Genomic DNA, 22,584 nt, shown 5'->3' with positions numbered 1-22,584 from the left:
GTGTACTAAACACCTACTCACATCTGAACAATTAAACTCCTGCTCCTTTGGCTTTTTTGGAGAGTCACAGAAGGAGGGAAGAATAATTTTCTGGTCTTGATGGAATTGGGAAATTACCTTTGGCAAGAAGCCTGGTAAGGTCTTCATAATTACCCTATCTTGTAACACCAAAGTGTAAGGAGGGAAGGCCAAGAGGGCTTGAATTTTGCTTACTCTCTGGGAAGTGGCAATTGCTTGTAAAAAGGTCATCTTTAGAGAGTGAGAAATGTTATGGACAGGGAGTCTAAAGGTTCAAAGCATGAACCCATCATGGCAGTAAGGACAAAGTTTAAGTCCCAGGGTGGGACTGAAGATCTTATTTGGGATCTTATCCTGGAGGCCGCAATCAGGAACCTTCTAATCCAGGAGTGTTCTGCTAACCTGAAATAATAGAAGGAACTTAGAGCAGAGATCTGTACCTTTAATGTAATGGGCTTGAGGTTCTTGTCTAGCCCTGCCTGGAGAAAGTCTAATATCAGCAGTATATCTGGATCTGTTAAGGGATCGATATAAAATTCCTGTAAAAGTAAGAAAGGCTTTCCAGACCCTTAAATATATTTTAGATTTAACCTGTTTTCTACTTGCCAATAAAGTGGAGATGACCGATTCTGAAATACCTCTTTCTGAGGATCATCCTCTCAGTCTCCATGCTGTAAGATGCAGCCTGGTGATGTCAGGATGAACCTCTGGGCCCTGGGACAGGAGATTTAGTCTGTGTGGAAGAATCCATGGTTGTGCTAAGGACAGCTTCATTAACCATGTGAACAATGGTCTTTTTGGTCAAAATTGAGCGATTAAGGTGTCCGATGCCCTGTCTTCCCTGATCTTTTTTTAATACTCTTGGAAGTAGACAAAGGGGGGGGGGGGGGGGGGTGTAATCCTGTTCCTGACTCCAACACTGGGAGAGAGCATCTACTGCTATCAGTTATTCCCTGGGGTCTAGGGAGAAGAATCTGGGCACTTCCCTGTTCTCCCTGGTAGCGAACAGATCTATGGAAGGATTCCCCCACCTGGCCACAATCATCCGGAAGAATTCCTGGTTCAGGGACCATTCTGATTGTAGCAACTGTTTTCGGCTGAAAAAAATCTGTTACCTGATTGTCCCTTACCATTAGATGGACAGCTAAGAGGGACAATAGATGCTGCTCGGCTAGGGAATAAATCTCTGTGGCTAAATTCATCAGAAATCCTTGTCTTGTACCTCCCTGTTTATGTACGCCACTGTAGTAGTGTTGTCTGAAAGAATCTTTACCCTCTTTCCTGAAAGTATAGGACTGGTTCCTTTTATAGCCTGAAGTACTGCCTCCAGTTTACAGTAGTTGGAAGATTTTATGGAAGTTTGAGGATCCCACTGGCCCTGAAGGTAGAAGGATTTGCCATGGGCTCCCCACCCCAAGGGACTGGCATCTGATGTTATATTCAGGGTTGGAGACATTTCCCATAGAACACCCTTCCTGAGATTTTCTACCTTCATCCACCACCTGAGAAAGAGTCTGGTTACTGAGAAAAGGTGTAGGGAGTGATCTAGGGAGAATTTGCTCTTGTCCCACTTCTCCAATATGTCCCTCTGCAGAGGTGTGGACCTGAACTGTGCCCACAATATGGCCGGGATACAGGAGGTTAGAAGACCCAGACCTTCTGAAAAAGTTCAGTAAACCAAAAAGAGGTTTGAGACCCTCTGTATCAAAGGCCAGATCATTCCCCGAGGGAGAAAAGAAATTTGTTTAAATGAGTAAGAGGATTCCCAAAAAAATGCATCTGCTGGACGGTGTTAAATTCGACTTGCTTATGTTTATGTTCTACCCTAGATCTATTAAAGTCGATTGTGCTGATTGTAGATGGAGTGTCAAAGTCTGGGCTCAGTCTACCATTAAAAAGTCGTCTAGGTAGGGAATGATAAGAATGTCCTTTGTACGTATATAGGAGGTCATTTCTACTATAAGTTTGGTAAAGACTCTCGGAGCCTAAGAGATGTCAAACGGCAGGGCCCTGTAATGGAGGTAGATTAGGTAGTCGTTCAGAACTACTGCCACCCTTAGATACTTCTGGTGAGTGATGCAGACAGGGACATGGTAATAAGCATCCTCCAGATCTATTGATGCCATCATACAATTCCTATAGAGGAGATTTACAGTAGAGGAGACACGCTCCATCCGAAATCTCTTGTAAATCAGGAATGAGTTCAGCTGTTTTAGGTTTATTATAACCTTGAATCTGCCTTCCGGTTTCTTTACTGGAAAAAGGGGTGAATAAGTAGCCTTTCCCTATCTCTGGTTACAGTACTTGTACTAGAACCCCCTTGCTGATAAGAGAAATAACCTCTGACTCTAGAGCCAGCTGTTTCTCCGAATCTTTCTGCCTCTGTCTGGAGGAGGGGTCCTGAATTCTAGTTTGTATCCGGTCATTATAATATCTAGAACCCGGGTTTGACGAGATCTTTTCCCATTCTTGGAAGAATCGGTATAAAGGACCTCCTACCCCACTGTTGTTGGTGATCCTTATTCTTGGGATCGTTCTGAGGCCTACACAAGAAGCCCCTATTTTTCTTGGGAAATTTAGAGGATCTAAATTCCTCTCCCTTGGGATTGTTTTTTTTTAAAATTATACCTGGGTCGAAAGGAGTCTGGTTTGTTCTGAGAAAAAAACCCTTTCCTCTTGTCAGAGTCCTGTCAAAAAGTCTCCTGAACAAGGGATATAACAGAGTTTCCCTTTTGAGCCCACATCTCCCTTCCATGTCTTCAGCCATAAAGCTCTTCTGGCTAAGTTGGATAGGGCTGCAGATCTAGCTGACAGACGGACAGAGTCCACTGAGGCATCAGCCAAAAAGTCTGCGGCTTTAGACAAAACCGGGTGGGAAGACAGTATCTGATCCCTAGAAGTTTTGTCTCTGAGATGAAGCTCTAGTTGAGCTATCCGGATTTTAAGGGACTTGGCTATGCATCTGGCCGCAATACCAGGTTTAAAGGCCCCTGCAGAGGCTTCCCAGATTCTCTTTAAGTAATAGTCCGCCTTCCTATCCATAGGATCGGGGAGGGAACCCAGATCTTCAAAAAGTAAGGCATTCACATTCTTACTTGATATCTTAGCTACTGGGGCATCCAGTCTGGGAAAACTATCCCAGTCCTTGCTTAATTCATCCTCAAAGGGATACTTTATTTTCAAAATTTTAGGAATGCCTAACTTTCTATCAGGGTTCTTCCATTCCCTTCTAATGAGTCTGGCCATATTTTCGTGAATAGGAAAAGTCCTCTGTTTCCTAGTACCCAGGCCCTCAAATATAATGTGTTGGATGGATCGGGGTTCCTTAGGGTCATCAATATTCATAGTGGCCTGGACTGCTTTAAGAAGTTGGTCCACATCCTCAGCTGGAAATAGGGTTGTTCCCCCTTCATCAGGAATATTCAGAGGAGCATAGCTCCCCCTCTTCCTCAAATAGCCCAACTTCATTAGAAGAATTAGAAACACCTAGGCCCTGTCTTGTCTTACTTTTTCATGGGACCCTAAGAAACGTGTAATATACAAAGAAAGGCAAAATTAATAAATGAAAAAAAGGTGTTTGTCTGTCATACCATGCTTCCTAGAAGATCCAATGCCGTTTAACCCCTTCCTGCTCCTGGACGTACTATTAGGTCATGGCAGCTGTATTGTTCGCGCTCCATGACCTAATAGTACATCTCGGGAGTAACGGCCGTTTCGGCCGTCCTCCCGACACATACAGGAGCTGTGACAGCTGCTGTCTCGTACAGCAGCTGTTACAGCTCCTACAGCAGGGACCGATCGCTGTCTCCCCGCTGATAAACCCCTTAAAAGCCGCGTTCTATAGAGATCGCGGCTTTTTAGGGTTTAAGCTGCCATCGCCACGATAGCGGCCGGCGATGGTGACTATGGCAACCGGACACCAAACAATGGCGTCCGGCTATGCCATAAAGTCAGGACCCACTATGCTTGCTGTCAGTGAGTAGCTGACAGCTCTAATACACTGCACTACGCATGTAGTGCAGTGTATTAGAATTGCGATCAGGGCCTCCTGCCCTCAAGTCCCCTAGTGGGACAAAGTAATAAAGTTAAAAAAAAGTTAAAAAAAAAAAAAGGCGTAAAAATAAGAAAATAAAAGTTTTAAAAGTATTAAAAGTAAAAATCCCCCTTTTTACCTTATCAGTCATTTATTATTAATAAAAATATATAAACAAATAAAATATACATTATTGGTATCACCGTGTCCGTAACGGCCTGAACTACAAAATTATTTCGTTATTTATCCCGCACGGTGTACGCCGTAAAAGAAAATAATAAACCGTACCACAATCACAATTGTTTGGTCACTTCACCTCCCAAAAAATGGAATAAAAAGATCAAAAAGTCGGATGTACCTAAAAATGGTACTGATCGAAACTACAGTTCGTTATGCAAAAAATAAGTCCTCGCACGGCTTTATTGATTGAAAAATAAAAAAGTTCTGGCCCTTAGAATAAGGTAACACAAAAAGTGAATGATTTTTTACAAAACTTATTTTATTGTGCAAACGCCATAAGACATAAAAAAAAACTATAAACATAGGGTATCGCCATAATCGTATCGCCCCGCAGAATAAAGTGAATATGTCATTTATAGCACACGGTGAACGCTGTAAAAAAAAAAAAATTGCTGTTTTTTTAGTCACCACGCCACCTAAAAATAGAATAAAAAAACGGATCAAAAAGCCGCATGCACCCCAAGAAAACTACAATGGATTCCTCAAGGGGTCTAGTTTCCAAATTGGGGTCACTTTTGGGGGGTTTCCAATGTTTTGGCACAAGACCTCTTCAAACCGGACATGGTGCCTAATAAAAAGAGAGGCCTCAAAATCCACTAGGTCCTCCTTTGCTTCGGAGGCCGGTGCTTCAGTCCATTACCGCACTAGGGCCACATGTAGGATATTTCTCAAAACTGCAGAATCTGGGCAATACGTATTAAGTTGCGTTTCTCTGATAAATCCTTTTGTGTTATAAAAAAAATGGTATAAAGAGGATTTACTGACAAAAAAAATAAATTTAAATTTCACTTCTACTTTGCTCTAAATTTCTGTGAAACACCTAAAGGGTTCATAAACTTTCTAAATGCTGTTGTGAATACTTTGAGGGGTCTAGTTTCTAAAATGGTGTTTGATAGGGGTTTCTAATATATGGGCCCCTCAAAGCAACTTCAGAACTGAACTGTAACCTAAAAAAATAAATAAATTAGGCAATACTTCGCTTCTTACATTATACTGATAATGAGCCGTGCCCACCCCGAGATGACCCCAGTTTTGACCGTTTGTATAAATGGAGACCCCTATTAGACCGTTCCAGTGCCCGGTTTTCCCAAGCATACACCCCCGAGAAGTGTATTTCTATTGATGAGTCCCTGGTACATTTTAAAGGGAGGGTTCAATTCCGCGAGTACCTGCCGGGTAAGAGGGCAAGGTATGGCGTGAAGATGTATAAGCTGTGCGAGAGTGCATCAGGGTATACCTACAGATTTAGGATATATGAAGGAAAGGCCACCCCCAAACCACACTGCATCCTGGACTACAATAGGTACATGGGAGGGATGGACTTGTCAGATCAAATCCTGAAGCCCTGCAGCGCCATGCGGAGTGGTATAAGAAGCTGGCTGTGCACATCATACAGATGGCATTGTACAATGCGTACGTGCTACATCGATGTGCAGGCCAGAGGGGAACTTTCCTGGAATTTCAAGAGGTGGTGATCAAGAACCTAATCTTTAGAGACCAAAAAGGGGGGGCACCCAGTACTTCTGGAAGCGGGGCCACACGCATCGTACCAGGGCGGCAACACTTTCCAGGAGAAGTTCCCCAAACTGGCAAGAAGGGAAAAAGTCAAAAGAGGTGCAAAGTCTGCTATAAGAGGGTGATAAGGGATGACACAATATATCAATGTGACACGTGTCCCGAATAACCAGAGCTCTGTATGAAAGAGTGTTTTAAAATTTATCATACATCCCTTGGTTTATAATTTACCCCAATTTTACTTACCCTGATGCACTCCGCACAGCTTATCCCCCCTCGTCTTTCACCTCTGGGCCCTGCTGTGTGCCCAGGCAGCTGATAACAGCCACATGTAGGGTATTGCCATACCCGGGAGAACCCACATTATAGTTTATGGGGTGTAGGTCTCCGGTCAAAATGCTCACTACACCTCTAGATGAATGCCTTAAGGGTGTAGTTTTTAAAACGGGGTCACTTATTGCGGGTTTCAACTGTACTGGTACCTCAGGGGCTTCTGCATACATGACTTCGCACTAGAAAATCCCCAGTAGGCCAAAGGGTGGTCCTTTCCTTCTGAGCCCTCCCATGGGCCCAAACGGCAGTTTTTTTCACCACAAATGGGGTATTGCAGCACTAAAGGACAAATTGCGCAACAGAATGGGGTATTTTGTTTCTTGTGAAAATAAGAAATTTTCAGCCAAAACTACATATTTGAAAAAAATAATTTTGTTTTAATTCCCAGCTCAATTCAAATAAGTTCTGTGAAAAAACTATGGAATCAAAATGGTCACAACACCCATAAATGAATTCCTTGAGGGGTGTAGTTTCCAAAATGGGTTCATTTGTGGTTGGTTTCTATTGCTTTGATACCTCTGGGGCTCTGCAAATGCGACATGGCACCCGAAAACCAATCCAGCAAAATCTGGACTCCAAAGAACAAATAGCGCTCCTTTCCTTCTGAGCCCTCCCATGGGCCCAAACGGCAGTTTATCACCACAAATGGGGTATTGCCGTACTCAGGACAAATTGGGCAACAAAATGGAGTATTTTATTTCTTGTGAAAATAAGAAATTTTTATAAAAAAATGACATTTTATTGGAAAAAATAAATTTTTTTTCATTTCACAGCCCAATTCAAATAGGTGCTGTGAAAAAACTGTGCAGTCAAAATGGTAACCACAACCATAAATTAATTCCTTGAGGGGTGTAGTTTCCAAAATGTGGTCACTATTGGGGGATTCCTACTGTTTTGGCACCTCAACACCTTTTCAAACCTGGCATGCTGCCTAAAATATATTCTAATAAAAAAAGAGGCCTCAAAATGCACTAGGTGCTTCTTTGCTTCTAGGGCTTGTGTTTTATTCCACGAGCGCAGTAAAGCCACATGTGGGACATGTCTAAAAACTGCAGAATCTGGACAACACATATTTAGTAGTGTTTCTCTGGTAAAACCTTCTGTGTTAAATAAAAAAAAATTGAATAAAATTAAAATTCAGCAAAGAAAAATGAAATTTGCAAATTTCACCTCCACTTTGCTTTAATTTCTGTGAAATGCCTGAAGGGTTAAAAAACTTTCTAAATGCTGTTTTGAATACTTTGAGGGGTCTAGATTTTAAAATGGGGTGTTTTATCAGGGTTTCTAATTCTAAGCCACTTCAGAACTCAAGAGGTACCTTAAAAAAAAAGGCTTTTGAAATTTTCTTCAAAATATGAGAAATTGCTGTTTATGTTCTAAGCCTTGTAACGTCCAAGAAAAATAAAAGAATGTTCAAAAAACGATGCCAATCTAAAGTAGACATATGGGAAATGTGAACTAGTAACTATTTTGGGTGGTATAACCTTCTGTTTTACAAGCAGATGAATTTAAATTCTGAAAAATGAAATTTTTTCAAAATTTTCTCTAAATTTTGCAATTTTTCACCAATAAACACTGAATATATCGAAATTTTTTTACCACGAACATGAAGCCCAATGTGTCACGAGAAAACAATCTCAGAATCGCTTGGGTAGGTTTAAGCATTCCGACGTTATTACCACATAAAGTGAAATATGTCAGATTTGAAAAATGGGCTCTGAGCCTTAGGCGGGATTCACACGACCGGGTCCCGCCCGAGCCCCGGCCGGTAAAATCGGCCATTTTGGACAGTGACATCAGCGGCAACTCCTGAAGGGGAATCCCCATGTGTTTGGGGATTCCGCTTCAGGAGTTTCCCCTGATGTCACTGCCCAGATATGGACAAACATCAAGCGCGCTGTCCAGGAGCGCAATCCCCGAAAACACGGGGATTCCGCTCCTTCAAGGAGCTAAAGTGCGGCTAGCACATAGCAGAGCAGGGAGATACCTCCCTGCTCTGCTATAGTGGTGTCGCTGCAGTAGTAGCAGCCGCAGCAGAAGCTGCTAGCGGCGCCATCGAAGGTGTCGCCGGGCCAGGGCGCTTTTAAAACAAGCCGGGGAAGGGAGCCAGCGCAGCGCTCCCTTCCACCTGCTGTACACCCCGGCCCTGCCACAGTGTACAGCGCACAGCCATTCGTCAGAATGGCATCAACTCCTCCTCCTCACATGCACTCTGCGAGGAGATAGAGCGCAAGCGCCGGAAAACCCGGCCATCACTTGGGACAAATCCCGGTGATGGCCGTGTATTACCCGGCCCCATAGACCTCTATGGGAGCCGGGCACCCGGCCGAAGATAGAGCATGTCCTATTTTTTGACGGCCGGTTTTCCAGGCCGTCAAAAAATCGGTCGTGTGAATAGCCCCATTATGGGTCTATTATTCCTAATGCAGCCGGGTGCCGGCCGTTTTATGAACGGCCGGCACCTGGCCGGGAAACCCTGTCGTGGGAATGAGGCCTTAAGGCCAAAACTAGGCTGCGTCCTTAAGGGGTTAAAGTACCGGACTGGAAGATCTTACTGGGTCCGATAGCTCAGGTCGTTCCGCACGTCCTGCTGCTTCTCCTGGAACTTCCATACTGTTTGCTTGGTTGGAGAAAAAGCCATCTTGGTTCAGGCCTACAATAGGCCTAGGATTGGCTAGGGAGGCTCACTGGCCATGACGTGCTGTAGGTAGCCCTTCCTCCCCAACAGGGCCGTCGAAACACCGCTTCCTGGGATGTACGTGCGTCACCTCCGCCGGAAGCGACTTGCACTGCGACCGAAAGTGGTCACCACAGTGAGCAGGAAGTGGCCGAACGCTGGGCCATAAATCCTGGCTCCCTCTCTGTAAACTGGAGACAGGCCTGACCTCAGGAGAAGCCTCTCCCCCCAGAGGAGACCCCACCCGCGGCAAGAGCTTACCACCTCCGTAGAGGGAAGTGGTGACCAGGAGGGGAAGGGGTATACCAGCCCCAGACTTAAGGTTGCTCCCTAAGAGTCTTACACCTTCAAAATACCTCCAGGAACACAGTGAGTACCTGCTAGAGAGTCTGCAATCCAGGAGAGTGTCTTAAACCACAGGACAATCCCATTCGGAGGACAGGAAACCTGACTGGGTGTGTGGAGAGGTACTTCCTTTTTAATATCAGGCTTCCTGTCCAGTGAATGGGACGCCTCTCCCGGGGTGCTGTCATGGGTGAATGGATAAATATAATATCTGTGAATATTTCTGTGGGTAGGAGCTGTCATGGGTAACCAGCTCAGTTCAAGGTACAAAATACCTCTGAACCCCTTCCCGACATCCGCCGTATATAGAGCGAGTGTGTCGGCTGTGTGTTACCCGTTCGAGTGTGATCCTGCTTGTTTAACCCGTTAAATGCCGCATTCAATAGAGATCGCGGAATTTAAATGACTAAAAACAAGGGGGTTGACCCCCTGTAACATCCCCCCCCCCCCGCAGCGAGATCGGGGGGAGCCATTGGTTGGCACGGCTGTCTGGGGGCCTGACGAAGTCCCCCAGGTCCGCAATCTTTGTACTCCTATGAAGAAAAACCTAGAGGAAGAGGTCAAGTACAACTCACATAATGTGTGATAGAAACAAATTTCTTTATTGACAGAGACACAAATAATTAAAAAATGAGTCATACAATGTAAAAAAGGTGTCAGCCCATGCAGGATACATGAAATGGTATTGGGACATAAGCATGTATTATAGAGACCCAAGATTAGATGCTTTTATCAGCACTAAGCTGAATACATATAACATGTAGGAAGCAGTGTATTTATAAAGTGCCAATGTGCAAAAATAGTGTGCTTCCGGTCGGGAGGACACCATTTACTGGTATCAGAAATTATAACCAGTAAAGGTAAGTTGCATAGTAAGACAATACAAAAAAGCCAATGTATGCAGAGTACAGCCTAAATCTAGTGAACAAGCAGCTACAGGAGTCTAATACAAGAAATGATAGTACGTACCCAGATTCATGTCACCGCATGGGGGAGACGCTAGACCCGACACGCGTTTTGGCGAATGCCTTCGTCCAGGGGTCTGGCAGGGCTTCATAGGAGACTGTCAGAATCGCGATATACTGCAATACGTTGGTATTGCAGTAGATCGTGCAAGCGATCTAACGATCGCTGGTTAAAGTCCCCTAGGAGGACAAGTAAAATAAGTAAAGAACAGTAAAATAAAGGTTTTTTTAACAAATAAAAAAAATTAAAAAGCTAAAAAAACAACCTTTTCCCATTTTCCCTTAAACACAATGTAAAAAAAAATAGAGCGAACATGACTTCTATCGACGCGTCCGTAAAAGTCTGAACTATTACAATATATCATTATTTAGTTTGCACGGTGAACGCCGTAAAAACATCAGAATTGCTGATTTTTGGTCCCTTCTTCTCCCACAAAAAATGAAAATCAAAAAGTCTCATGTACCCCAAAATGGTACCAATATAAACTGCAGCTTGCCCCACAAAAAATAAGCCCTCACATGGCTAAATCGACAGAAAAATAAAAAAAAGTTATGGCTCTCAGAATGTGGAGACAAAACTTAAATTTTATTTTTAACAATCCGTTTTTTCCTTGTAAAAGTAGTAAAACAAAGAAAACTATATAAATTTGGTATCGCTGTAATCGTATTGACGCGCAGAATAAAGGTATGGCGCGGGACCTCCCAGGAAGCCGGACACAAAAACGCTGCAGGTAACATGTTTGGCTCCTGTACAGGTTCGGCGCCATACGGTGCCACAACTCATGTCCCTTGTGCCAGAACAGATCCCATAGAAAGCTATGGGATCCGTTCTAGCATCAGTTTCCCTCTGACTTTTCTGCAGCACGCCAGTGGGAAACTGACAGGGTCAAGGTATATACAGTTAGGACCAGAATTATATGGACAGTGACACAAGCTTGGGCATTTTAGTTGTTCAGCAAAACATATTGAATATACAGTTATATAATCAATATGGGCTTAAAGTGCAGACTCTCAGCTTTAATTTGAGGGTATTTACACCCTGATTTAAAGGAAGGGTTTAGGAATTACAGCCCTTTAATATGTAGCTGCCTCTTTTTCAAGGGACTAAAGGTAATTGGACAATTAACTAAAAAGCTATTTTATGGGCTGCATGGGCTATTCCCTTGTTAATCCATCAATTAAGCAGGTAAAAGGTCTGGAGTTGATTCCAGGTGTGGCCTTTGCCTTTTGGAAGCTGTTGATGTGAACCCACAACATGAGGTCAAAGGAGCTCTCAATGAAAGTGAAACAGACCATTGTTAGACTGAAAACAATGAAGAAATCCATCAGAGAGATAGCACAAATGTTAGGAGTGGCCAAATCAACAGTTTGGTACATTCTTGAAAAAAATAAAATAAATATCGCACTGGTGATCTCGTGAACTCCAAAAGGCATGGATGTCCACGGAAGATAACAGTGGTGGATGATCGCAGAATCCTTTCCACGGTGAAGAAAAACCCCTTCACAACATCTACCCAAGTGAAGAACACTCTCCCGAAAGTAGGTGTATCAGCATCTAAGCCTACCATAAGGAGAAGACTTCATGAGTGCAAATACAGAGGGTTCACAAGGAGCAAACCATTAATCAGCCTCTAATTTGGCCTTTCTATTTTTGACTTTGCCAAACAACATCTAAAGAAGCCAGCCCAGATCTGGAACAGCATTCTTAGGACAGATGAAACTAAGATCAACCTGTACCGGAATGATGGGAGGAAGAAAGTATAAAGAAGGCTTGGAACGGCTCATGATTCAAAGCACGCCAAATCCTCTGTAAAACATGGTGGAGGCAGTGTGATGGCATGGGCATGCATGGCTGCCAAAGGCACCGGGTCACTAGTGTTTATTGATGATGTGACTGAAGACAGAAGAGTCGGATGAATTCTGAAGTGTTCAGGGATATACTTTCTGCTCAAATTAAACCAAATGCAGCAAGGTTGATTGGACGTAGCTTCACAGTACAGATGGACAATGACCCAAAACATACTGCGAAAGCAACCCAGGAGTTTTCTGCAAAGAAGTGGAATATTCTGCAATGGCCAAATCAAAATCACCAGATCTCAACCCGAGCATTTCACTTGCTTAAGACAAAACCAACCACAGAAAGACCCACAAACAAGCAACAACTGAAGACCGCTGCAGTAAAGGCCTGCAAAGCATCACATAGGAGGAAACCCAACGTTTGGTGATGTCCATGGGTTCCAGACTTCAGGCTATTTTTCAGGATATTTTTGTTCAACCCCTTGAATTAAACCTGAAAGTCTACACTTCAATTGCATCTCAGTTGTTTCATTTCAAATCCAATGTTGTGGCATGCAGAGCCCAAATCATGACAATTGTATCACTGTCCAAATAATTCTGGACCTAACCATGTGAACGGCCCTTTACTGGAGACAGAAGTCTGATTGGTTGCTATTAAAGTCAAATAATAATAAATGAGAGAGACGGGATGCCAAATGTGATGTAGGTTAAAAATCTAAGATTCTTCACTGAACAAAAAAAACTTCTTATAAAACTAAAAGTTTATTGCTAGAATTAAAAACACATTTGGCTCAAAATTACGTTTGTACCCTAATTATTCCTGCATTGGACATTTGATATTGTTTTCCTTAACTGGCAATGTTCTTATATCTGGCAAAGCAGAACAGTTGCCATGAAAATGCTAGATAGCATCTTCTTCCTAAATCCAGAGACCCTATTCCCTACGCGTTTCATCAAGCTATTGACTAGATTATTTTTTTATACGTATGGACAGAGCAGGAGGATGGAGCCTCAGACATAATTAAAAAACACCGGGGGAGATGTATCAAATCTGGTGCAAGGGAAAGTGGAGAGGTTGCCCATGGCAACCATCATGTTGCTTCGTTTCACCTAGGGCCTCTAAGAAATATGAGTTGTTGTGATGGTCAACTACTTTATTCTTCACTTGCAATAAGTTTTAACAAACACTCCTCAGTCTCAAATAAAACCATGATCTCGTTTTACACTGGCAGCGAAGGTAAACAAAGCCACTTTTTCTTAGACAACTGATAAATAAGGCCTATCGTGTGAGAGTTTTAGTGGGCATGCATAATTAGAATATGGTGGCCACATTTCCCCACAGATTACAGCCGAGAGGGACAATTTGTGATCAGCTTATAGTCAAGGGACTCTAGCAAACATGGGTTGTCCAAGCAAAGAACCCCTTTAATTGAGCAGTGTCTTTAATAGTTCTGACTTTTTTTTTTTACCAGAATTCATAAATGGTAATTTGTGTATGACGTTTTATTGACTATCCTAAATTTCTAGACATCACAACTTCTACCAAATACTGTTAAAGGGTTTGTCCCATGAAGGACATTTATAAGTCTGCTAGGACACCACTGATCACTAGAACGGAGGCCCCCGTTTCTCTTCACTGCATGGCAACAGTGAAAAGCTTCAATGGACCATTGGTCACGTATGCGACCTCCCGCTTCCTTCAATGTCTGAGGTGCTGACTGAAAACCAAATGCCGAAAACAGTGGTCGTGCAGTAAAGCGGAACGGAGGCTCAGGACCCCCGTTGTAGTGATTGTGGGGCCCCCAGCGATCAGATATCACCTAACTAGTTGATCGGTGATAAATGTCCTACATCGGATGACCCCAGTAAGTAGAAAGAAAGTCCTACCACAATAATCCAACAAAAGTCTAGGATACACTGAAGCACTGCAACAAAAAATGTGACTAACGTAACCAAGACGAAAACTACTTATTGACAAGAAGGTATAACCTAAACGCAGACACGTAACGTATAAACTAAATTAATTGAACTTTGGAACCGTATACATGAAAAGCTTCCTACATTTCATGTCATGTTACAGAGAAAGCTTATAGCTCTGAGAACACGGATAACTTGATGTAACACCCAGATAATAAATTAATTCCACTTGGGGGTTAGTCACTGCAGCCAGCGTGAAAGCGTCTGGGTTTTTGGCTTTACATTTTTATGCACCCCACGTTACTAGATAAAGACTGTCAGAAGTTTGAAAAGTTGTGGGTCATTCATTCACACAACGTGCAAGGACCTGCAATTCGAACTCCAAATGCTTTCGGACATAAAGATGTTAAATGTTTAAGAAAAAAAAAATAATCCTTCCCTTTTCTCATAGAAAACAAAATAATGGTGTTCACCAATCTTTCGGCAAGATCTATGATATCTGGCAGTTGGGCCTTAGGGAGCTGGTGACAAGCAGATGTTCTGAATACTGCACTTGGCTGAACTAGGTGCAAGCTCTGCAATTTACATAGAGAAATTTGCTAGTCACTCTGATTAGGAGATGAACTTTTAGAAAAAGCAATCACTCGTATTGTTACCCAAGACACTTACAATCTCATCCCACAAACATAGTGGAAAAATGAAAATGAAAGCAGCAATCTGATTGGTTGCTGTGGGCAACAACTCCATTTTCCCTTACACTAGTTTTGATCAACGTACCTCATTCCGTTTTGTCTGCTTTTTGCCAAGTGAAGACATCGGGCCACATTTATCATGCAGTTTACACCGTACTTTGGTGCACACAGACAAAAAAAACATGTGATACATTTGCTGTAAAATTTACCAATTTTTCAGCACACGCCAAATCTAGAAAGTGACAAGAAAAGCGGGCATGGTTTCCAAGATGTAGTTTTAGTAAAAATGTATTAAGAAAAGAGTGCTGTGTTCTAAACCAATCAATCTCCTCAATTCTGTCCCTCATAGTATGAAGTCTCACAAAGATTGCACCTCGATACCCCTCCGCCCTGACTATTTACATAGTGCCTAGAGTGGGGTCAATCATTTCACATACCTATAGTGTTGGTCTTTTTTCCTTGGATGGTTTTATGCCTGAAAAATATTTGACGAATGAAATTTTTTTATCACTTCGTTCATGTCTTTCACCAGTGCCGAAGCTTTCTTAATATGTATAAAAGAGTGGCCATCATTCGTGCCATCACCATGCAATGCTGCAAGTTCATGAACATTTCTTACTAATATTTTAGCACTGTCATATGGAAACACAAGTCAAAAATATAATGACGAAAACAATACATCAGCAATAGCCTATCCTATACCTGCGCAGCTTGCTGTCAAAAAGCTTAGTCTTCTTAAGATGTATAATTGCTGCTCATATCAGATTGGGAGCGAAATAATACAATTTTTAAGAATGCAAAAGTGATATTTTGTACGAGGGTGGCTATAATGAAGAACATATGCCAGTTTTGCGAGGTTCTAAATGTGTGGTTTTCCCTGACATCCGCTGCCACACATTCTTCCAATTGGCTGATGAAGTGTAATTTGACTTGTGATATTCCCATTGATGTGCATGCTTCGCAGACCTCAGACTTAATCTGTCCGAATGCATAAGCTGTAAATATCCTTCCTGGACTACTACACACAATTAACATTTTTAGGAAGAAGCTGTTTTGTTTAGATAATGTTATAAAGCTTAACCGCATTCATTGTTACATCATTTTCCATTTTTATTTTATTTGCCCGCAGATTTGGCCAAAAAACGAGAATCATTGATTGTTTCCTGTGTTATGACTTGAAGACGTAATCTGACAATCCATTGTCTCTTCTGCCTCGATAATAGCCAACATCTTACCTAAACAGCTTCCATTTTAGGCAAACAAACGATACAGAGAACATTATACATTTACCCACTCCAGAGATTCCTTTATAACAAGCACATCACTTCATAACCTCAAAATTCTGCATCTCGTCTTTCTCAACAGCTCATTAACTCACCAACATAACACAGTTGTAGACACAGGCATGTTTTATTGGGACAAAGGAAATATAAAAACATTTTCTGGGGAAAAAAAATAATAGCTGCAGATGAAGTTAAACCCCTTTTAAATTATAAAATTAATCACAAGAGATCTGTATTCAATGGCGGCATTCACAAAAAATTACAAATGATGGTAGATAAGATCAGATGGTCTTTAAAAAAACTGTTTTTGATTCCTACATTGGGAAGCTCAGCTTTTAATAGGTTTCCTTTTTTTTCTAAATTGACAGCTTCAAGGGATCGTAGAAGAAATAGCCATAACAGGATGTATTTGAATACAATGATGAAAGACAAAGGCCAAAGCCAAAGTTAGGCTTAATGTTTGAAACAGAATCCATGCTGTCAAACTGTGATAAACAAATCGTAACCAAAAAAATTACAGATGCAGCGTATTAAAATCTTTTCCTTTTGATAATTTCAGGTTTCCAGTTGATTGGATGAGTTTCTTCGGTCTGAAAGAGTGAAACAGAGGAAGAGGTTAACAGACAAGCAACTCATACTTACCGTACATTGACCACTCATTGTATGTACCTTGAGTTTGTCAATGAACCCGTTAGTGACTGCCAATACGCCTTTTCACGGCGGCAACTAACGGGCTTTATTCTAATGCATACGCCTTTTCACGGCAGCCGCTAACGGGCTTTATTGCGATGCATTCGCATTTTCACGGCACTGCATTGGAATAAATAAATAGAGCAGGGAGCCATTAAATCTCCCTGCTCTCAGCTACCTCCGGTAGTGGAGGGCTGGGAGCAGCCCTTCTCGAATGGCCGAGATCGATATCAGTATCGATCTCGCCAGTTTAACCCCTCAGATCGGCGCTCAATAGCGAGCATCACCTCTCACCCCATCTTGAGATAAGATCGCAGGATGTCGGTGGTCAGGGGTCTGCCACTAGTTATGCCTGCAAGGCCATGACAGTGGTATGGCCTAGTAGATACCTGTCTGTTTTACACGGACAGGCACTAATACACTACAATACAAACGTATCGCAGTGTATTGTAAATGTGATCGGAGGATCGCATAGTGAAGTCCCCTAGTGGTACTAGTAAAAAGGAGAAAAAAAAAAAAGTTAACTTTATTAAATAAACCCCCCCCCCCCCCAAAAAAAAAAAACACAACTCTTTTTTCCCATACAAAACGCATTATTAAAAAAAAATATAATAATTACACATTTGGTATCGCCGCATTCGGAACGGCCAACTATAAAGTTATTACATTATTTTACCCGCACGGTGAACGCCGTTAAAAAATAAAAAAACAGTGCAAAAATTGCTGTTTTCTGTCGATCCTAATTTAAAAACAAAATGTGATAAAAAGTGATTAAAAAGTCGCATCTACTCCAAAATGGTACCAATAAAAACGAAAAGTCGTCACGCAAAAACAAGCTCTCCTACAACTGCATCGGCGGAAAAATAAAAAAAGTTATGTCTCCTGAAATATGGAGACAAAAACAAATAATTTTGAAAAAAAAAAGTGTTTACTGTGTAAAAGTAGTAAAACATACAAAATTTATATAAATTTGGTATCGTTGCAATCCCAACAACCGGCTGAATAAAGTTAGTGTTATTTCTACCACACGGTAAATGGCGTAAATTTAGGATACGAAAAACGGTGGCAAATTTGCAGTTTTTTTTCGATTTCCCTAAAAAAAATGTTAATAAAAGTAGTCATGTGTCACACCCTTCCATCTACCACTCTTTTACTATATATAAGCTAACAAGAAGAAAGGGCTGATGGAATGGATTAACCTATAATTTAAACAGACCATGCACAAGTTTGTAGTAATGATAAAGACACATACTGTAGCTCTGCAAAAAAAAGAGAGCAAAAAAAGGAAGAGGGGAGGGAAAGGGCACAATTCTAGGACACACGGAGATAAAAAATTACAAAAAGTTTGTATTATTAAATATCGAAAAGTTATATAGATACCATACTTTATAATCAAAGATTAAAGTGAATTCAAACGACCATATAAGTGACCGGACCAGGCATATTAAAGAGCCTCTGTCACCAGATTTTGCAACCCCTATCTGCTATTGCAGCAGATCGGCGCTGCAATGTAGATTACAGTAACGTTTTTATTTTTAAAAAACGAGCATTTTTGGCCAAGTTATGACCATTTTGCTGCTGCAGAATCAACTGTAGCCTCTGGTGCCTTTGTGGCCGACACGATGCAGGACCTGTGAGTGACGTCACAGCGTGATCTCTCGAGAACACGCTGTGTGTCTGCACTGCCAGAAGCTGGGCGTTCTGAAGAGAAGTGGATGATACTTCTCGTCATAACGCCCAGCTAGTAAAAGTATTAAAAACACCCCGATGTACGCACATAATACACGCCCACTTGGACTTTTACTTTAAACACACCCACTTGGACTTTTGCAAGCCTCATTTGCATAACTACAAAAATGGTCATAACTTGGCCAAAAATGCTCGTTTTTTAAAAATAAAAAACGTTACTGTAATCTACATTGCAGCGCCTATCTGCTGCAATAGCAGATAGGGGTTGCAAAATCTGGTGACAGAGCCTCTTTAAAAGGATAGGGCCCAAAAAATGCATAATGGCTCAAGGGAGCAACAGAACTGCAGTAGACTCTGTATACCGGATTATCTCAAGTTAACGATGTGCCATAAACGGAAGACACCAAGCTGGGAGCAGCCGGTCCAAGCCCATGTCAGAACTATTCAACGCTGCCTTGCAGGGGCAGCAACTGGTCCAGGTATGTATAGCCAGAGAAGCCGTTACTGACGGCAGGGGCTAAACACTTTTTTGAGGTCAAGAGAAGTCCGCCAGAGCAGCGTACTGCCTGCTGCCGCTTATGGGGACCCGGTCTGTGACTGTCATTATGGCAATGTCCCTGACTGACTCCCTGTTGTCGGCTGCTGGCACCCTGCTTGCCCGACTTAATACCTTTCTCGATTTATTAAGGAACACTTGATTAATCAATGTGCTGTTCTCAAAATGTTGCTGTCCCCCCCATCCCCCTTTTTTGTTGAGAAGGCACCTCTTCATAATTTTGATATCTAATTTTGAGGTATATGGAATGAATAGCCTCTTGTTTACTTTGTTGTTTTTCTATTTTGATATTGAACCATTGTATCATCTGAGATATTGCGCTCTTTTGTAAAATATGCTTTATAGTATCATTATGATGTTTATTGAATTTATCTTCTGAGATACCATTGAATGGGATGAGTTCTGAAGGGATTTTTGATTTATTATTAACTTGATACAAAGTAGCCCTATTATAAGTGGTACTGCACCTTTAAGAGCATGCCCATAGAAGATGTGGTTAAGGATGATGGCCATGACTGCTCTGAGGAAGTCCCGGAAGGGACGAAACGCGTCAAGCCAAAAGTTGACATGGATGTGAGTGACATCACCACATTGTGCATCTGCCCTGCATGATTACATGCGGTGCGGAGCTGATCTTGTAGCACGCTGCTCTGGAAGATTTTTCGTGGAAAAAAAATTAGTGTTTTAGCCCCTGCCGTCAGGAACGGCTTCTCTGGCTATACATACCTGGACCAGTTGCTACCCCTGTAAGGCAGCGTTGAATAGTTCTGACATGGGCTTTGACCGGCTGCTCCCAGCTTGGTGTCTTCCATTTATGGCACATTGTTACGGGAGATAATCCAGTATACAGAATCTACTGCAGTTTTTCCATCACACCACGTGACTTACCACAATCTAGATGTGTGGCGATGCACTAGTCGATTCAAACCTGCCTACACTTTGTGCATGCTAAAAGAATAACGGGGCCCCATAAAAACTTCTGCAAAGAGGAGTATATTTCACTCATGATTAATGTGCTTCCCTTGCACTTTGTATTTGGGAAATGCCAATCTATAAGAGAGACTTGTTTGGATCATCACGGTCCTTTTTTCATCATACATATATATTTACCAGCTGTATCTCTCTACAACTGCTTCCTTGTGTCCTTATATAAAAGTATATTGCATGTTGCTCCCTTGAGCCATCATGGATTTTTTGGGTCCTATCCTTTTAATATGCCTGGCCAGGTCAATTATGTGGTTGTTTTAATTCCCTTTCATATTTGATTATAATGTGTGGTAATAACCAGGGAAATGGTATCTATATAACTTTTCTATATTTAATAAAAACTTTCTGTAATTTTGTATCTCAGTGTGTGCTGGTTCAGTCCTAGAATTGTGCCCCCCCCCCCCTTCTCTTTTTTTCAAACTATAACTGGGACGGCACTGTGCAATATTCTCCTTGCATTTACTGAGATTTTTTTGATTATTCTAACACCTAGCTCTGCATTAGAGATGAACACAGAAAGATACATACACATAGAAAAATATCTCTCTCTAGGTCCAACTATCTCGCGATACTGGCTTGCCTGCAGTCTATGTAAAACAAAAGGAAGTTGATTACAGATATCAGCTAAATAGCTTTGCTCTGACAAACTCAACTCTCATCCATCTGGGTCATATTAATGCAATTGTGCCAGGAAGTGACTTATTTACCAAATGCCAGATGGAAAAACTGCGCCATATTCCTCTAAAGCCAGGATCTCTCACAGTCTTTTGGTGGTTTTAGCTGAACACACAAATGAAAGGAGATTCATCACTCTATTCTTGATACCTTTTCTTCCTTATGGATCCACTGCTGGCTTTGGCTCAAAAAACAGACAAAAAGCGCCACAAAAACTGCATCCAAACGGTGTGAATGATCCTGGCCTAACAGAGCGCACTCGGCGGTACACCAGCATTGGTAAATATGCCCCAATATTTTGAAGCACTGCATAAGGATATCTATTCAACATCTTTTAAGAAATAAAATGTCCAAAGTTGTTAAAAGCATTTACCAAACATCCGGACACAAAGCGTTCATGTCTGGTTGAAACGACTTTGTATTAAACCTTGACGTTTATATAAAATTATGGTTCTGTACCTGGTACAATAATCGTTTATAATTCTATTATAAGACTACATTAACAAGGTCTATATCATCTAGAAACTAAAAGGTCACAGAACCATTCTCTGCCATGAATAGGCCTTCATAATACTATAGAGAAATCATTTATTCAGATGGCTTCAAAGTGTTTCAATAATTCATCTGGCTACTTCTATCCCAAAACTTCTCAATGTGATCTTTCTATCTAGTGACGGGAGCCCTTCACGAATCTAATTAAAAAGAAAGACTGCTGAGCGTTGTCTCATTAGAGGCCTGCAAACATGCAATGGACAAAGTTATATGAGGAAAACGATGGCTTTAAAATGAACGCTGGCATTCAATACAGGTCAGCTAAATCCAAAAATATTACTAATAGGAAAGGCTACGAAAAAGCAATGCAACAATATTGTCCCTAGTTTATAAAGCACGTTGGGAATCAAAACTGGCGCAAAGGAAAAGCGGAGTTGTTGCTCTTGGCAACTAATGGGGTTGCTGCTTTAATTTTCCAAAAGTACTCTGAAAAATTAGAGTATCAATAGACAAGGAAAATACTAAAAGTATTATTTATTGCAATGGTTTTCAGTGCATCTCAAAAATACCTCATGTCTCTAGAACGTGAAGCTTCCTTTTACAGTTAAACCTACAAAAAAAAAAAATAAATCCGTACTCACCGTAAAATCTATTTCTCGTTGAATCCATTTTGGGACACCGCACCATAGGTATATGCGACCCAGGCTGGCATCAGCCAAGGGCAAAGTATGAATTTGGTAAAATATACTGAAGGTGTGCACAGAAGCCGAGGTAGCAGCCTTGCAGACCTGAGCAACTGAAATGTGATGCCTGACCACCCACCCAGGAGGCATCAACAGTTCTTGTAGATCTGGCAATAACCAGGAGGAGAGGAACTTTACCCTTAAACTGATAGGTTTCCAAAATTATAGACCGGATCAAACACGCCATAGGGGCTTTGGATGCTGCCAAATCCTTGTGTGGCCTTTTGGAATATGTAAAAATAAATAAAGAATCGGAGCGTCGAAACGGCTGTCACAGCCAGATAGGCTTACACTGCTCTTATCAAATCAAGGCAAAGCAAAGCCCATTCCCTCAGGTGAGATGGAGACAATCAAAAAGATGGGATACAAATCTCTCCATTAATATGGAAGGTAGAAAAGATGTAACAGTCGGAACACCACCTTATCCTTATTGATGACCAAAACCGGTGACGTGCAGGACAAGTCAGCAAGTTCTGGAAACCGCCTGATGGAAGTGATAGCCACCAGAAAAGCTACCTTCCAGGGTAGATGCAGCAAAATGTCTTTCAAAAAGAGTCACCTGAAGAGCCCCGACAATGAAATTAAGATCCCAAGGCTCAATAGTATGTCAAAGCAGAAAGCGCATGAGCGCCTCCCCACCCCCCTGTATAAAAAAAAAAAAAAAAGTACCCGAGAATGGAAAGCCAAAGTTCTCTGTAAAAGAGTGGGCAGAGCAGAAACCTGACCACTCAGGGAAGATAAGCCAAGTCCCTGTTAAAGGCCTGACTGCAGGAAGGAAGACTATGTGTGGAACATTTCATAGAATGGAAATTGTGTTCACACCAGTGGAAATAAGTCATCCGCGTAAGGTAGCACACCCTGGCTGAGTGGGGTGGAATAGCGGACCGTGGGAGAGAAGCAAAAGTATATTAGATCTACGTATCAGGACCACAGCCGC

At 41.9% G+C, this 22,584-nt stretch overlaps 1 protein-coding gene across 3 annotated transcripts in view; it reads right to left on the bottom strand.

Moving 5' to 3' along the window:
- Nucleotides 1-16,108: 16,108 nt before the first annotated feature.
- The window catches only part of PLRG1 (pleiotropic regulator 1), a 115,954-nt gene continuing 109,478 nt past the window's right edge, over nucleotides 16,109-22,584 (bottom strand). For all 3 annotated transcript variants that reach the window (XM_075860331.1, XM_075860332.1, XM_075860330.1), the window contains one exon: nucleotides 16,109-16,405. In XM_075860331.1, the coding sequence (XP_075716446.1) occupies nucleotides 16,346-16,405 (60 nt within the window). In that variant the 3' untranslated portion in view covers nucleotides 16,109-16,345. The remainder of the gene's footprint in view (nucleotides 16,406-22,584) is intronic.

The sequence above is a fragment of the Rhinoderma darwinii genome, chromosome 1 (genome assembly GCF_050947455.1).
Source record: "Rhinoderma darwinii isolate aRhiDar2 chromosome 1, aRhiDar2.hap1, whole genome shotgun sequence".
Classification (NCBI taxonomy): Eukaryota; Metazoa; Chordata; class Amphibia; order Anura; family Rhinodermatidae; genus Rhinoderma; species Rhinoderma darwinii.
This window is presented reverse-complemented; position numbering and strand designations above follow the sequence as displayed.